Source organism: Hyperoodon ampullatus (genome assembly GCF_949752795.1).
Source record: "Hyperoodon ampullatus genome assembly, chromosome: 18".
Taxonomy (NCBI): domain Eukaryota; kingdom Metazoa; phylum Chordata; class Mammalia; order Artiodactyla; family Ziphiidae; genus Hyperoodon; species Hyperoodon ampullatus.
This window is the reverse complement of record NC_136931.1, coordinates 27111622-27129883: the sequence shown is the minus strand read 5'-3', so window position 1 is coordinate 27129883 and position 18262 is coordinate 27111622. Positions and strand designations below refer to the sequence as shown.

At 52.0% G+C, this 18262-nt stretch overlaps 1 protein-coding gene across 1 annotated transcript; it reads right to left on the bottom strand.

Moving 5' to 3' along the window:
• Positions 1 to 6075: 6075 nt before the first annotated feature.
• Positions 6076 to 15159, bottom strand: SLC38A7 (solute carrier family 38 member 7; the record flags this gene model as incomplete). Its single annotated transcript, XM_079723418.1, has 10 exons — positions 6076 to 6178; positions 8560 to 8614; positions 9459 to 9658; positions 10201 to 10348; positions 11675 to 11789; positions 11970 to 12027; positions 12676 to 12774; positions 13666 to 13810; positions 14043 to 14241; positions 14890 to 15159. 10 exons carry the CDS (start codon positions 15157 to 15159, stop codon positions 6076 to 6078), a joined length of 1392 nt encoding a protein of 463 aa, XP_079579544.1.
• Positions 15160 to 18262: the final 3103 nt, after the last annotated feature.

Here is an 18262-nt window from a genome sequence, read left to right as displayed (position 1 = left end):
CAACAGTGAGAGGCCCGCGTACCGCAAAAAAAAAAAAAAAAAAAAAAACTATGTTTTTTGCCTTTTAGTATGTCTTGTAATTTTTTCTTGTTAGCCAGACATAATGTACTAGGTAAAAGGAACTGCTGTAGATTGGCCTTTAGTAATAAGGTTGCAAGGTGTAAGGGAAGGGGAAGTGTGCTGTAGTCCTATGACTGGATCACAGTCTCTTAGTGAGCCTGTGATGGACTGGCTCACTAAGAGAAGGACTATGGACTTCACTTATCTTCTCCCTCCAGTCCCCCCAGGGTGGCTAGAGTGGGATGGAGTTGTGTGTTTCCCTTCCCTTAGGTCTGTTAGGCTCTGATAAAATCCCAGTAGGTTAGGCTCTGGTTAAATTTTAAGTGTCTCCTCAGGGCATATCTTATTAACAAGAACAGAATGCTCTAGCACATTTCAAAATGGTTCCCTTTACCCTCCTCTGCTGGAAACATGAGGGATTTTTTTCTGATGTTTACTATGAGAACCTGGTAGAACTTCAGGTAAAACCCACAAAGTCACAAAGTACGCCCCCTTCCCCCAATAGGACTGGGTTCCTTGGGTTTTGTTTTTTGTTTTTGGCTGCACTGGGTCTTCATTGCTGCACGCGGGCTTTCTCTAGTTGCGGCGAGTGGGAGCTACTCTTCATTGCAGTGTGCGGGCCTCTCACTGTGGTAGCTTCTCTTGTTGCAGAGCACCAGCTCTAGGTGCACGGGTTTCAGTAGTTGTGGCACACAGGCTCAGTAGTTGTGGCTTACGGGCTTAGTCGCTCTGTGGCGTGTGGGATCTTCCCAGACCAGGGATCGAACCCCTGTCCCCTGCATTGGCAGATGGATTCTTAACCACTGTGCCACCAGGGAAGCCCTTCCTTGGTGTTTTTATTTCTCAGATTTGTCCACACTGAGCCTCCAGCAATTCATCAATTACAGTTCAGGTTTCCTTTCCCTGGCACTGACTCCCACAGAGGTTTCTGCTTGTGGGTTTCTGCTCTGTATTTGTCTGTCTCTCTGTCCAATTCTGGGGGCAGTGGTGTGCCTTATAATCTGACTTATTGTACATATCTAACAAGAGTTGACTTTTCAGTTTGTTCAACTTTTTACTTGTTGTTAGGATGGAGTGGCCACTTCCAAGTTTCTTACATGTTGGACTAGAAACACATCAATTTCATTTTTAATGGAAGAATATCCAAATAGACATCTTGTGCCTATTCCTACCCGCCTCCCCACCCCACTGCCCCCTCAGGAAACACAGAGTATTTGGAGGACAGGGTGTCTGCCTTCTTCCTTCTTCCTTCTTCATGACTACAGTGTCTCTGGCCTTCCTCCACACCTATGGAAAAATTTTTCATTGTACCTTAGCAATGAATTACCAGATCTGGATTTGAATCTACATCTAGCACATGTACCTACATAATTAGTTTCTGTGATTATTTGATTGGTCTGATTCCCCCACCAGATTGGAGGCCATCATCTAGAAGTGGCCCTGCCCCAGTATAGGGACATCATTCAGAAGTGCTAGGCAGCAGATCACCAGGAACCCTAATGACTCAGGACTGGACTGTCCTCTGAGGCCATAGGCTCCTCACTTTGATAAGCCGAAATTATTCAGAGGTGACCTCTATTGACTAAAGGAAGAAACTGCAGTTACCCTCCCACCCCACCCCGCTTCCTTCCAGTACAGGGAAATGACCAACATAATCCCTGCTATCTGCCAGGCATTTCACGTATATTATGCCATTTGTCCTTGGATTTATAATATTTGCATCTATAAGATGGGCACCATCACTCCTACTTCATAGTCGAGGAGAGTGGGGTTCGCAGAAGTGAACTAATTTCTGAGTTCCCACTGTAAAGAGGCACTGCTGAGATCCACCCCAGGCCTGTCTGAAGCCAAAGCCTTTGGTCTGTCCACCAGTCCCCTGCTATTCAAAGTGCAGTCCAAGGACGAAAGCATGGGCGAAGCTGGGAGCGTTAACAATGCAGACTGCAGGCCCCACTCCAGATCTACTGAATCAGAATTTGTATCCTAAGGAGATAAAAATTTTGTATGCACATTATTATTATTATTATTATTTTTGCTGTATGCGGGCTTCTCACTGTTGTGGCCTCTCCCGTTGCGGAGCACAGGCTCTGGACGCACAGGCTCAGCGGCCATGGCTCACAGGCCCAGCCGCTCCGCGGCACGTGGGATCCTCCCTGACTGGGGCACGAACCCGTGTCTCCTGCATCGGCAGGCGGACTCTCAACCACTGCGCCACCAGGGAAGCCCTTGTATGCACATTAAAGATTGAGAAGTACCCTGGCTCCCAGGAAGTGCTAGGGGAACCTCTGCCTGTGTCCTCCTGAGGAGAAACTGAGTTTTCGCATTTCTTCTGTAAACGCGGATTTCTGGTTATAAAGCACTTCTGTCATTTTTTTCATGTACTTTCATGACATTGGCTCTCCTTTATCCTGCGAGGTAAATAAGGTCAGTAATGATCAGTCCCATGTTAGAGATTCTGGAAACAGAAGCCCAGAGAGGGGAAGCGACTTGCCCAGAGCCAACAGCCAGCAGGCATGCCACCACTTGACATGGTTTGGATGGGACAGTAAGTCAAAGGTTTTAGGATCTGATGTTGGTGCCAGCATGAGGGCGGGAGGTTCCTGAGCTTGCCTTCCGGGGTCAGAAATCACCAGACTGAGAGAGCCCTCTGCTTACTTGTTCATTCATGCACGGCACGAGGGCTCCAGTTTTACTCCCTGGGCACACTGTGTAACATCTCTCAGCTTTCACTTTTGCATAGAGTTGTCATGAAGACCGAATGTGAATGATGCAAGCTAAGTGCTGGCACAAAGTAAGAAATCAACAAGTGTTAGTTCATATTCATTCAATCATTTGTTCAACAACTATTGAACACTTGCTGTGTGCCAGGCACTGGCTAAGATAGCTGATGGACAAGGGAGATGTGACCCTGCTCCCGTGGAACTTACAGTCTAACAGGGAGACAGACATTGATGAAGTGCTTACAAGTCTTGACTTGAATGGATGAATTTGGCTGTGCGTTTCCCTGTGGCCTAGATGTAACCTTTCCTTCCCTCTGTTCACTCAGAGAAAGTGAAACCAAACCTCAAGCTCTTGGCTCACTAGGCAGGTGTGAACCATGGCCCAAAGCTGTCCCACCTGTCTAGTCTTGCAACATGTTTCCTCCTTGGAGAGGGTTCCCACCTCCACCAGGAGGGAGGGATCTTTGCAAAATACCCGAACAGGGATGGGGAGTGTGGTAGAAGGTGAGAGGGTTCGACTTTATTCTGAGGACCAGGGGAGCCGTTGCAGACCATCTCAGAACGCTCTGCTGTCACCTCTGCTGCTCTCCCACACCCAGGTAATGCTCCACCAACAATGGCCACTTTCCGGTTCTTCAAATGACCAAGTTCCTCCCATCACAGGGCATTTGCACATGCATTTCCCACAGCCTGGAAAGGTCTCCCCACCTCTCTTAGTTCATTCTACTCATCACTCAGGGGCCAGCTCATATGTCAGTTCCTCCAGGAAACCTTCCTTGACTCCCCAGGGAAGCTTCAGACCCCCAAATATAACATTCTGTATTTTCCCTTCTTGGCATTTATCACAACTTGCATGTTTATATTTGTGATGACTTGCTAAGCATCAGTCTTCCCCAGTAGACTGACAGCAGAGCTGGTGTGTTTTGCTGAATTATCTTCTCCCCAGCACTGAGCACAGTGACAGGCTCCATAACCAGGACAATAGGACCTGCTCTCAACACCTGCCTCTGAAAGGACGAAGCGGGGGGGGGGCGATGCTCAGGGGTTTGAAGCTCACCCCAAAACTTGAGGTCAGGGAGGGACATACAACACAGAAGCTAATCTGAGGCTGCAGTGGTGCAGGGAAGACACAGGAAGGACTTGAACCAAGGTAGAGGCAGCAGGACAGACCAAGGCGGAGTCCCAAGTCAGCGGGGAAAGTCTGATGGGATGTGGAAGGAGAGAGAAGAGTTAAGAACCACCTGCAGGTTTCCGGCTTGGGAAAGGGAGCGTGATGGGCCCATTCTCGAGGAAGGGGTCACAGACGGTGAGGCCAAACGGCCTTATCGCACCCCAACCCCTACTCCCACTCCAGCCCGTCTTCCTCCTGTCAGTGGCCTGGACTGTCCCTGGCACCAGACACAGGCCACGCAGCTCAGCAGCACAAGTCCCTTTTTATTAACCATTCTCCCTGGTCTGAATGTGCACAAGTAGAAAAGAAACAGTAAAATGCCCTGGCAGAGAGGGCTGGGGAAGGTGCTCCTGAGGTTAGGCTAGATTCCAGCTCATTTTCCCCTTACATCCCCCCACCCCTCACTGAAATCCAACATTAGGAGGCAGTGCAGCCCTGCTGATGATGGGCCGTCCTCCTAACTGTATCGGGGTGGGCACTGGCAGGGCCTGGTGCTGTGCAACAGGCTGAGAGAAAACAGCCACGGGGGTCTGGCCCCCAGGGAACGTGAGGAAAGGCAGGTCACCCAGTCCGGGGGTCTGAGCAGAAGCCTATTTGGCCCCAACAAGGCTCTGCTTCTTCTGTCTCACTGTCCTGAGGGCAGGGATCCCTCTCACCCTACCACTGCATTCAGAGGTTTTAGGCAGGAGGGGCCAGGGAGAACGCTCGGTGTTCCAGACAGAGGAAGCCTGATTCGGTGCCTAGGGTTGGCCTAAGTGAGTGGCCAAGGTGTCCAAAATATGAAAGGGGAAAATATCCTTCCTCACCCCGCCTAGGGCACAACGTAGGCGTGACCTCAGTGTGATCCACAGGCTGCCGAAGCCAGGCCTGGTAGACCTGTGGAGCTGAGGAAGTGGACGAGAGAGGGTTTGGTCCACCCCCACCCACATACTCATGTGAACAGGAGAGACTGAGCTACATAGAAAAATAGGGTGGTGGTGGAGAGGTGATGGGGGACAGGAGCAGACAAGATCCAGACTGGAAGGGAAACTTTTAGGCTGGCGTGACTACACTCAGATGTTGCCCAGTCGGTGGCCACTCAGCTGCCTTTCTTGTCCCCAGGGTACCAGGCTGGGTTGGCAGGGAAGGGGGGACGTGCAGGGCAGGGAGAAGAGAAGCAGCCATTCAAAGTGAAGATGCCTGACAGGTTCACCTTGATCCTCACCAGCCCAGCCTGCATGGGGGTCCCAGCATGCTCCCTCACCCACCCTTGTGCCTCTGAAAAGAGGGACCCATCAGGAATCTGAGAGAGAAAAGCACACTCCCTGCCTTGGGGAAAGTTAAGGGAGGAGTACTCACAGCACCGTGGCACGGGACGGCCCCTGGGCCCTGGCTCAGAGCTGGGCTGGCACCGTTTGTAAACATTAGACTTGGTGATGTCTAGGGATGGAGGAGCAGAGGGATGCCTGGACCATCAGGTCTGGGTGAGAAGACAGGGTGAGGCCCCAAAAGGCTTGGGAAATGTCAACCAGCCATGGGCAAGAGGGCTCTCAGGCTCACCGCAGGCCCAGGAGGCAGTGGACAAGGCATCCATCTGCCTGCCTCGGCGCACCTGCATGATTTCAGTGCTACCTTTGGAACTTGCCGGAGGAAGCCACTGCTGGCTGGGCTGCCGACAGACTGGAGCAGGCACTGAGTCCCGGGGTAATGAGCACAGCCCCTACCCAGGGCAGGCGTCTCTGTGGAGGATGGCAGCCCTTGGTCCACGCTCTTTCTCCAGAGGGAAGTCAGGCTGAGTTGTTCCTTCGGAGACCTACCGACTCTCTTCACCCATGGCTTCCATGGCTTCCATGGCTTCCAGGAGAAGTTGAGAGGTGGAAGAGGGGGGAAGGTTCTTCTGTGACACGAGACCTCCTCCTACCATCCATGGCACTGCCAGGATGCGGGGGCAGGAAGGGAGCTGGGTTTGAGCTGTCCAGGGGTGTGGGGCCTGATTTGACCCCAGAACTGTGCCTGGAAAAGGATGTCCAGATGTCATCCCACCAGTAGAGGGGAATGATGCCGGACTCAGGGTGGTCCTGAAGCTCTACGAGATGGGTTCCAGGGTCCAATGGAAAAGGCCAAGAACTCCCTGGGAGGCACTGGTTATGCCAGGAGATCCACAAAAATGGCATTGGCTGTGGTCTGGCCGAAGATGAAGGCTCCCAGGGTGACCAAGAGGACTCCGTAACTGACCATCGCCCACCAGCTGTAGAGCAGAGGGTGAGAGAGGGCCTGGTCAGTCGACCCACTTGTGACTTTGCCGACTTCCATATATATATTATATATCAGTTAATTACCCTAATTACTTATACCACTTCTCCTGTGGGTGGAGCACTTCCTACTTCTCAACGACTTTCATACAATGGTTTATGGGGCTGGGTGTATGATCGCTAGACCATGAGTAAAGAGGCCAAGACCTAATGGGATTAATTGACTGATCACAGCACACCAAGGGCAGGACCAGAATTAGAATGCATGTCTCATGGGACTTCCCTGGTGGTCCAGTGGCTAAGACTCTGAGCTCCCAATGCAGGGGGCCCAGATTCCATCCCTGATCAGGGAACTAGATCCCACATGCCACAACTAAGAGTTCGCATGCTGCAACTAAAGACCCCCACGTGCCACAAATAAAGATCCTGCATGCCACAACTAAAAGATCCCACGTGCTGCAACTAAGACCTGGCACAGCCAAATAAATAAATAAATATTAAAAAAAAAAGAATGCATATCTCCTGATGGAAAGATGGTCAGGAAAAAGCAGGTCACATGGAGTGATCCATTTCATTAAAAAAATAAATAAAACAGACATCTGCAAAGGTATGTGTCAAAAATAGCTACAGGGTTATAACTGGAATTTTTTTTTTTTTCCTTTTTTTGCCCGCCTGGCTTGTGGGATCTTAATTCCCTGACCAGGGATTGAACCCATGCCCTCAGCAGTGAAAGCACAGAGTCCTAACCACTGGATCGCCAGGAAATTCCCTGGTTATATCTGGATATTAAAGGTGATTATTATTTTCTTAGACTTGTCTGTAGTTTTAAAGTTTTCTATAATCAATGAGTATTACTTGCACAATAATTTTTTTTAAAAGCATGCAACCTGGTCATAACTTCTCTACCATTCAGGGACATGCACATATTAAAAGAATGCAATGTTTTGCAAAATGTGGCCTATACACACAATGGAATATTATTCAGCCTTAAAAAGGCTGCTACAACATAGATGGACCTTGAGGACATTATGCTAAGCGAAAGAAGCCAGGTACAAAAAGATAAATACTGTATAATTCCAGTTACATGAGGTACCTAGAAGAGTCAAATTCACACAGACAGAAAGTAGAATGGTGGCGGCATGGGCGAGGGGAGAGGGAATGGGGAATTACTGTTAAATGGGCACAGAATTTCAGTTTAGGGTGATGAAAAAGTTCTGGAGGGAGATGGTGGGGACGGTTACACAAAAATATGAGTGAACTTAGTATCACTGAACTGAACACTTTAAAATGGTAAAAATGGTTCATTTTTTAAAAATTTAGTGTTTTGTATCCATTAGACTAACAAATATTGAAAAGGCCGCTATATACAGTGCTGGCAGGGGTGTGGGGAACAGGGCACTTTCATTCACTGCTTCTGGGACTCTGACTGGTACTGCCTTTTTGGAGGGTAATTTGAACCCGTGTGCCAGAGTAAAAATGAGCGTGCCTTATGATGGAGCAATTGCCTTCTAAGAATCGATGCTACTGAGATCCTCGAACAGCTGTGCCACGGTGTACATGCAGAAGTGTGTTGAAATTCAGGACACATTCAAACAGCAAAATATTCTACGGCCATGGAAAAAGGAAGCAGTAGATCTTCTTGTGTGGACATAGAGTGATCTCCAAAATACATGGTTAAGTGAAAAAAGCAAGTAGCAGGGCTTCCCTGGTGGCGCAGTGATTGGGAGTCCGCCTGCCGATGCAGGGGACACGGGTTCGTGCCCCAGTCCGGGAGGATCCCACATGCCGCGGAGCGCCTGGGCCCGTGAGCCATGGCCGCTGGGCCTGCGCGTCCGGAGCCTGTGCTCTGCAATGGGAGAGGCCGCAGCGGTGAGAGGTCCACGTACCGCAAAAAAAAAAAAAAAAAAAAAAGCAAGTAGCAGAAAAGCGTGTCTGGCATGAAACCATTTTTGAAAAAACCTAACCAGACACAAAACCCCATGTGTTTGTGTATATGCATACATAGCTTTGTGTACACAGACACATGTGCACACACAGAAACAGTCTACAAGGGCACAGGCTGTGCTGATCTCATGGAGCTCTCTCAGGAGAAGGGAGCGGTGGGGAGCGGGCTGTGGGGAAAGGGACTTCCACTTTTTTCTCTAAAATCCTCAGTAGGTGATGACTAGTAAGAACCTGCTGTGTAAAAAAATAAATAAAATAAAATTCAAAAAAAAATCCTCAGTAGTATTTGAACTGTTACAACATGTTACACATTTTAAAAGAAGTATTTAAAAAAGTTTTTCAAAGTACACAAGTCTCCTGACTCCTATCCACTTAAAGGCCACCCCCCATCCAGTACCTCCCTGAGAGGACCACGGGCCGGGCCCTGCTTTACCTGGCTGGCTTGACTTCCTCCATCTCAGAGAGTTTGGCTTGAATGAGGCAAAGCCCTAGAAGAGAAGAGGTGGCCCTGAGAGCTTGGGTGGGCACCCCCCCCACCCCCCGGCAGTCCAGCCTCCCCCTTTGCCAGCAGGCAGTGATGGTGGGTGGAGAAAGGCCTGTGTTTACTCCTCCACACATTCTGCCTCTGTCTCCACTCTGCACCCAGCTGGAGACCTGGCATCTGGTCTCCCAGGAGGGGCCAGCACCTGCCAGGCACCCCTTGGGCTGCATGCAAGCCCCAGAGCTAAAGGGGCAGCACTGGGAGGTGACTCAGTGGTGTCTACATTGCAGGGCCCTTCCCAGTGCCCTTTTGAGCAGATGTGTCCCCCTTGTTTCAAGGGATTTCCAGGTGGCCTCCTAGAGAGAAGTAAGCTGGGTACAGGCAAAACTCATGACTGGGCAGATAGGACAGTTCCCCAGGGATCTGGTGGCAGACTGTCTGAAACTCAGGTCTCCCGACCCGTGTCAGGGTGCCACCACCAGACCCTAATTACCCTGTCATGGGCTGACCCAGCCAGATCCCTGATAGTCGGGGAGTAACAGGTACCTGAATGAAGAGTTAAAGAGTATAGGCTGTGGACCTAGACAGACTTGGGTTTGAAGAGGTTCTATTATTCTTTAGTTGAGTTTGTTAACCTCTAGGCAAGCTTGTGACCCTCTCTGATCCTCACACCTCCTCACCAGTAAAATGGAGATGACAACTACACCTTCTTTGCAGGAGATAACATTTAACTATGCCAGAGCCTGAAGTGGGTGATCAATAAACGCTGGTGATGATCCTCCCCGGGAGGTGACGAGCTCAGGCCAGGAGGCCCTGGGAGAGAGTGCTGCGGGGATGCCAGGGGTCCACACCTGGGAAGACGAAGATGAAGCAGGCGGCCAGCCCTCCAATGACTGAGATGACCTTGCCGATGTCAGGGATGAAGAGCGCCAGCAGCAGGGTGAGCAGGAACCAAACCAGCGTCTGCAGTACTCGCCGCCGCCGCTCCCGCCCCACGTCCTCCTCCACCGGCATCCCCTGGTAGCGCAGCCACAGGCCTTCGACCACCGCCCTGCCCACACAGAGAGCGGCTCAGAGGCGCCCCTGCTAACAGCTCCCCACCTCCAGCCATGGAGCCAGACTCCCGACTGGGTGGATTGTAGGTAAGACTCTAACCCCTGGGCCTCAGTTTCCTCTTCTTTGAAATGGGCCTAGCAGCACTCTTCTCAGGGTTGCCGTGGGGACCGGACGGGATGGTGAATGTGAACGGCTTACTGCCTTGCCTGGCCCAGGACTAGCATAACCCATGGGAACATATACTACTAGTCTCCTGAAAAGGAAGGGTCTGGGGTACCCAGAAAGCAGGGTGTTCAGGAAAAGGTGTGGACTAGAGGTTCTCAGAGGACTCACAGAATGTTCTGGTGACTCTGGGACAAAGGGGGCCCCCAAAGACCCGGCTGGGAGTACTTGCAGGGCCATGCGAGGCACTGACTCTTTCCTCTGGGCTTCCGGTTCTCCTTCTATAAAATGGATTCTACACAAGGCCCATGTTCAAAGGGCTTTCAGGGGCCCTGGTGAAAGGGAGCACCCCAGCGGGGTGGAGAGGGGACTCACCGCCCACAGAAGTGCAGGATGGGGTAGGAGGTTAGCACGCTCAGGATGATGAAGGCGCGGGCGACGGCCACAGCCATGTCCTCCGATGGGTAGGACAGGAGCACATCGGGGTCCACAGCAGCTCCAAAGGTCAGGAAGCCACAGATGCCTGAGGGCACGGACAAGAGGGCTGGGTCCAGGTGACCCTCGGAGGGTTAGGGCCATGGACCATTCACCGCTGGGTCCAACAGCAGATGGGGAGATGACGAAGCAGCTCTGGAGGCTAAGACTGAGGCTCAGAGGGGTGTTGAGGCTGGGATCAGAAGCCTCCCTCCCTGACTTCTCACATCTCCCACCCCACACTGTCACCTTTCTGATCTTGAACTCACCCAGCAGTTCCTGTCTCAGAGCTTCTGCATTAACTGTTCTGTCTGCCCATCTCCTCATCATTCAGGTCTCAGCTCCTCAGAGAATGCTTCCCCGCCCAGCCCATCCACAATAATCCCTGCGCCCAGGCACTCCCTCACACCACCCTGTTCTGTGTTCTTCAGAGCACTCCTCTCTCTTGGAACTTTTTTTTTTTACTTGTTTATTGTCTGTCTCCCTCAACCAGAACACGAGCCCCAGGAGAACGGGACTCTGCCTATTTGCCACCCTTGTTCCTGGCTGTATCTTCAGAAACTAGAACAGTGCTGGTCCTGAGAACCATCTGTGGAAGGAATCACAGGGCCATTCTTTGTGGTCTCCCAGTCCCGCTCCCTCACCCAAACCATTTCCTACACAACACCCAGAGCCGTGTGTCCCCGAGCCACGCCCCTGCTGAAGTGCTTCCTCTCTGCCTCCCAACAGCCCTCAAGGATCTGGCTGTGTTCCCTGTATGGCCGTGCTGCCCGCCACCCACCCTCAACTCGCTCCACTCCAGCTAGGCAGACCTTCTTCCGTCCCAGCCTCAGGGACTTAGCGTTTTCTGGTTCCTCTGTCTGGAATGCTTTTCCCCCAGCTCTTCAGATTCTAGCTCCTTCTCATGATTCGTCCTTCCCCAATTGCCACCTCCTCAGAGAGGAGCCACCTGTGACCTACCCACCAAAGCCAACCCCACTCAGTCCCACTCACAGCTTTCTGTTTCCCTGTTACCATGGCACTCACCACTGTCTGGATTTCCTTACTGATTCCTGACTTGCTCCTGTAAGACTCTCTCTCCGACTAGATTGTCAATTCCATGAGGGCAGGACCGGGTCTATCTATCTCCATGGCATTGCCCATGCTGAGAAAGTTCCTGGGACTTACTAGGCACCCACTGAGAGCTGTTGAATACATCTTTCTCATTTGGGCAGGAGGAGGCCCAAGGTGGCCCAAGTTCAAGCCAGTGCCTACAGAAGTGTTTGACGTGTTGGGAGTGCAGGGCTGTCCCCGGGAAATCCTGGGCCAGACGACTTGGGGACAAAGAGGGAAAGTGGGAGCCCTCTAAGCCCCGCCCGCGGAGGGAAGCACTCACCTGTGCCCATGTAGACAGCGAGGGCTATGACCATGGCGGCTGTCACCACCCCACCCCAGGTCTTCACCTCGGGCCGCCGCATGCTGTTGAAGACGGGTACACTGCTCACGTGGCACTGTCAGGGTGAAGGGCAGGGTCATGGTGGGCAGTGACCTCACCCCCAAGGATAAGGGGCAAGTCCTGGGGCCCCCACTCCGTCCTTCCTTCCAGGACTCCCCCATCCTGCCTGTAACGTGGATTCCATCCCAGGATGGGGAGTGAGCTAAGGGGACAAAAGGGACCTTGCAACTAGCACCTGAAATCCGAAGCAGATGGTGGGCATGGCATTGAACACGGCTATCCAGGAAGCTGGCCTGCGGACAAACACACAAGATGCTGCTGCCCGGGAACCCCTCAGAGTCATCAACCGCTGCCATGCTCTTACGCTTCATTCAGCCCCCCACGGCCTCCACCAGCCAGCATGCACACATTCAACCCACAGAAGTCTGGGGACTGGGAGAGGACACATCTCCATTTACAGGTCAGTAAACTAAGACTCTGGAAGGCCCTCCTGGGACCAAAATCCAGAATTTTTGGCTCTTGCACTTGGGCTTTTGCTTCTCTGATTTGTTCCTTTCAAGAAAAAGGAAACTTTTTTTTTTTAATTAAGAAAATTGATTCATCCTCACATGGAAGATACAGATATTACAGATAAGCACATGTTGAAACAGATGTGCAGTTCCACCTTGGCGGTTTCCATAACCTGAGGCCTAGTCTCACATTGGCTCATCTGTTGGACATTAGTGGCAAAGTCTCCCTCATCTCCGGCTGTCACTCTTCTCTCCAGTAAAAAGAGATCAGGACCTCTTGCCTCCTTCCTAAAATGACCAATGAGTCAAGCCCCAGTGAGCTAATGAGCCTTGGGAAGAGCATCTGTGTGGCTTTTTGATGCCTGACCCAGCACCTCCTGGGGCCCGAGTGGCAGCTTCTACCCCATGTGTCTCCCGGGGGCTCTCACCCACCTGTTCAGGATGTCCGCTGGGGTCATCTCTTTATCAGGCCAGATGTATTTGATGATAACGATGGCAGTGACATACCAGGTGCCCACGACGCTCAGGAAGCTGCCAGGAAGGATAGATTAAGCTTCCTCCTCCCTAGCCCCAGCTGCCTTTTCTCTCATTCCATCCCCAGGGACATCCAACCTTAACTTCAGTGACCACAAGGGTCTAATGAACCAACTGGGAGACTATCCCAAACAAAGACTCAAGAAATGCACGAGAAATAAGTTTCAGAGAAACAAGCCACATTTAGGAAGCCAAGAGGGGACCAGACTGACACTTGTGGCCACTGGGAAATGAGGTGGTTCAGCTCCATGGCTCAGAGACCACAGCGGGGGGCTGGGCTTCAAAGCACATCTGCTACTTCAATCAGAGCAGCCCAGACTTGGCGAGAGGTGCAAGCAGGGCCTTTGAGAAGTAGGAGATGTGGGAGGGTTGAAGGCACAAATACTGGGAAGTCAACATTAAAGTAAACCTTGGAGACACTGAGTGTGACCCCTTCAATAAAGGATCACAGGAAACAGCTTAGAATCCCACAGCTTTTCAGACTCTGAGCCAGGAAGCTAGTCCCTTCCCTTCATACCAAGCTGCATGGAAAATGCTGCCAGGCTGACAATCCCAAATGATCAAGAATCCCATCCTCCGTGGGAAAGACAAGGCCCAGGCTAAGAGACTGCCTTCACACATGATTATCACCCACCCCTTCTTTGACAAGGACATTTGGAACTGAATCTCTCACTGACACAAAGAGCCACTGTCTCCCTTGCTGCTGACACAAAAGGAAGGTCTTATGCCACAACCCCTGCAAGCCCCGGTCTACCCTGCCTTGCCCACTCTTGCTGCCCCAGGAGATGAGGTGGCACGGAGGAGAGGGGTTCCCCTGCAGCCCTTGGGTCTCCAGCTGCCTGTGATCAGAGCTGCTGTCCAGCGCAGGCTGGGGTGGGGCCTCCGAACCTGGCATATTTCTGGAAGCCGATCTCCCTGGGGATGGAAAGGGGCAGGATGAAGAGGAAGGCAGTGAGGCTGATGGTGAACTTGCGGTCTGTGTACCAGGGGCTGCCGCCGGCCCCCTCAGGCTCCTTTGCCATCACAGCTATAACTGCACAGGGAGGAAGGAGGGAATGTGATGCCAGGCTACTGCAGGGTGTGGTCCTCCACCTCTGCTGGGACCTCCATCTGTCTAATGGGCCCAGCAGCCAGGAGGGAGGACTCCCAGATGAATGCCGGGCCCAGGCCAGGCCTTGGGCAGGTGTTCCATGCTCTTTCCCACCCACCGCATGACCCCCAGGGCTGGTGGGGGGGATGAGGTAGGTACTCAGGGGGGACCTCACTCTTGTCCTGCTGGTCCCCGATGATGATGAGGAAGGCGATGCAGGTCCCGAAGGTGTAGGTGGCAATGGCCACCTCACACAGCACGCCTGTCAGCTTGCCACAGACAGCCCACACCACCTCCTGGTAGGTCCTCTCATTGCTGGCCTGGGAGCAGTAGGCCAGGATGACGAGGCCACTGATGATGAAAACCAGCATGGCCTGCGGGTAGGGGCATAGCAAGAGGGTGTGGGAAAGGCCTGGCAGCAAAGAGCAGCCTGGTCTTGCTCAGCATTTACTGGTCCAGTGCCCAATGCCCATCTGGCAAATTAGCCTTATCTTGCAGGGCAATTTTAATAGATTACTGGAGTTGAGATTTTCTTTAGAAACAAAAGGTTTTGAGGAAAATTTCAAACATACACAAAAGTAGACAGAATGGTATAATGGACCCCTATGTACCCATCACTCAAATTCAAAAATCATCAATTTACAGCCAATCTTGTTTCATCTATTCCCTTTCCCACTCTGGATTATTTTGAAGAAAATATGAGCTATCATATCATTTCATCAGTAAATATTTCAGCACGGCTCTAAGGTATGGGCCTGCTTTTTAAACGTAACCATGAAATTATTAAATATGCATTCGATGTCCAAACTTCCCTGATAGCTGGGAAGGCTTTTGAAGCCTCATCTGGGCTCAAAGGAAAGAATGCTGGAATAGATTAGTAATGTCTGCCATGTGTGATGGAGGGGAGAGTGGTAGCATGTGTCTCTAACTGACCACTCCTGATCCAGAGCCTCCCTTTTGAGGTGAAGAGCACAGACCCACCACTAGAACTGCACCTTTGCCCGCCGGGCCCGCTCACTCACCATCTGCAGCGTGATGCCAGCTGCCACTCCCCCGGCAGTGCTGAAGGCTGCTGGGAAGTTGAGCAGTCCTGCGCCCAGGCAGGCATTGACAACGATGAAGATGGCTCCAAGTGTGGAAGTGGTGCCTCTGCCCAGACCCCCAGGAGGGGCCTCCCCCTCACTCTTGGGGGCTATGTCCACAGAGGGACTCTGCAGCAGACGGGCACGCTCCCCGGAGTCTGTGCTTAAGCCCCACTCGCCAAGGTCACTGTTGATGCTGACCTGGGCCATGGCCCTGGGAGTCCTGTTCCTGCAGGGTCTGTGGGTTCTGTCTCACGACCACATGCCCTGGGGAGCCGAGGGAACACCTTCAGCTGGAGGGTGCCACCAGCCTGTTTGGGGCTGTTATCCTAGGAGGCCTATGGGCTCTGGCTCTCCTCAACCTAGATGGGAAAGGCAGGTACTACTGTTATCCCAAGAGACACAGAAAGGTGAAACAACTTTCCCAAGATCAGATGGCTGAGATCCAAACCCAGGTGTGCCGCTGTGCAGAACACTGCATTGGGTGCCACAGTGTGATGGCAGAGACAGAAATGTGTCAGATGTAATTCCTGCCTGCTTCAGGCCTACAGACCTATCAGGTAAATAAGACATAAACACAGAAGAGAGGGGTACTGATATGTCAGCACTAGAGGCCATGCATCAGGCAGGAGTGTCATGGACATATCTTATCTCATTCATTCCTTATGACAGTGGTCATAAGGTTCAGAGAGATCAGATCACTCATCCAGGGTCACATAGTAGCAAGTTGCAAAGCAGGATTTAGATCCAGATCTGTCTGGCTTCCTAATTTGTTTCTACACCACAGGGTCGCAAGAAAAATCCTCACCCAGAACTGTGGGTATTTCAATTACTTACAGCCCAGCATACCTCCCTCCAGAGTCTAAATTCTGTGGCGCTTTCAAAGCCCTTCAAAATTTAGGCCAATTCTTACTTTTCTCCCCACATGCCTGACCTAACCACTGCCCATCACAGGGACATCCCCTCCAATGCCCCCAGCACACTGGGGGGTTTAGAATGGCTAGCAAGGCCTCTTGGGTAGTCAGATGCTTGCCATTGCTCGTCCTGTGATGGTTGAACAAAGTTGGGAGCCTTAAACTCATTAGAGAGAAAAGGGGGAGTTTGGGTGCTCTCAGACATCTATCACCAAGCCTGCAACCAAGGGACACAGCTCCAGGGGAGATGTCTCCCTGCTGGCTCCAAGTCCAGAAAGATCAGTCAGCTTCCACAGGGCTTCCTGTTGTGCAACTTGCCACCCACCCAGCCAGCAACTCAGCAAAAAATCAAAGCAGTGAGCAGTGGAGGCAGTTTTGGTCTCCCAAGTTTCCAGCGTAGCTCCAGAGAGAGCCCTGCAAAGTTAGCGCTACTTGAGCGGTGAGACCTTGTCCTCCACCCTGCTCACATCCCAGACACAGAGGTCTCTGCACTGGTCTGAAATCTCTCAGCCCCCCCTCCCCTCAAACTACTCTGCTCCATGGTCCCCAGCTTACCTGCTCTTTCCACCCCTCCGGCTTTGGTGGAGGGACAGCTGCTCCTTACAGCTCCTTCTCCCCAAAGATATGGGATCTGATTCTCCTCACTTCCCTCTCTGCCCCCCGTTTCTTCTTTCTCAAACTCTACCTAAAATTTGTCAGCAGAGAAAGAGTCAGCTGTTTCTGTGCGGGTCAGCAGAGTGAAGGGAACTGAGGTGCTCTAACTCACGGAGTGGAGCAGCAGCTCAGGGAAACAGGCCCACGGAGGGAAAGAGGCTAGACTAATGTCACAGCGGCTCGTCGGCAGAGCCAGAACTAGAACCCTGATGCCCACACGCTCAGGCCAGAGCTGTAACCACTGCAGTAGGCCCCTCAGATCCCAACCGGAGCAGGTTCCCAGGCCAGCCTGGGGCTGGATCCCAGAAATACGAGGGGTGGGCTGCACTGGAAGGTGGGCCAGGGCGCACCCAGGCAGGGGGGTGGGGGCGATCCTCAGGCCTGAAGCGAGGAGAGTGGGCTGCTGTGGGGTAAACTGGGGAGGGGCTCCGGCGCTCGATCCGGGCCTAGGACTGATTAGGTGGAGACTAGGTGGGGACAGGCCGGGCTAAGGCGCGGCAAGGGCCGGCCGACCGAAGGCGGGTGTGGGGCGGAGGTCGCCGGGCTGCAGAGCCCTGCAGGGAGTGGGCAGGGCTCTGCCGCGGTGGCGGCCCTGGGGACCCAGGGACCTAACGTTTCCACCTCCACCAACCTGTACCTCCTTTCACTTACCTGCGGTGCTTCGATCCCGGGCCGGCTGCGGAGACACGTGAGCAGCGGTCACATGACCGCCGGGGCTGGGGCTGACCGTGGGGCACACTGGGAGCTGTAGTTTTCGGCAGGCATTAGTCTTGGACACCAGCTCTCTAATCCTCAACCCAACCGCATTGCCCCAAACCAGCCTCGGCTTCCAGCCCGCCCGTGTTTAACCTGTTACTTTAGTCCTGGCCTCTTGGCCAAGCTGCACCTCCTGCCTCCTAGCAAGAGCATTAGGAGGTTTGGTGTCTTTGCCAGTACGGATGCTGTGGGCCAGAGCTATTTGGCCTCATTATCCTCCTTTGTCTCCCTTCTTACGTTCGCACCCACAGCCAGTGACCCTGGACTTTTTCACTAGGGAGAGCGAGGGGTCATTTGTACCTCCTTGAGCTTTGGCTGGCCTGAGGATTGTTCATGGCTATAACCCCAGGGCCTAGATTCTACAACTGGGGATCTGAGGCATTGGTGTCACTCACATAAATATTTGTTGAATGAAGGAATCGGTGTCCAGAGCCCTGGCTTCTGTTTGTGGCTGTGTGCCACTTGCAAGCTGTCACATAATCTTTGGCATTCCAATGTCTTCATCTATGTTATGTCCTCTCCATGCATCAAAGGTCCTTGCTGATGAGGTCCTGTGTACTGTTTACCCAGTTTCCCTCAATGGTGACATTTTGCAAAACTATCGTACAATATCACAACCAGGATACTGACATTGACACAATCGACTGATCACATTCAGATTTCCTCAGTTATATTTATAGTCATTTTTTTGTTTGTATTTAGTTCTGTACAACTTAATCATGTGTAGGGTTTACACCACATTCAAGATTCTGAACATTTCCATCACCACAAGGATCACTCCTGTTACCCTTTTATAACCACACTCACCTCCCTCCAGCAAGGGCCCCCTTCTGTAACTGCTCGCAATCGCTAATCTGTTCTCCATTTCTAAAAGTTTGTCATTTCAAAGCATGTTATATAAATGGAATCATACAGTCTGCAACTTTTTAGGATTGGCTGTTTTTACTCAGCATAAGCATAATTGCCCAGAGACTCATGCAGCATGTATA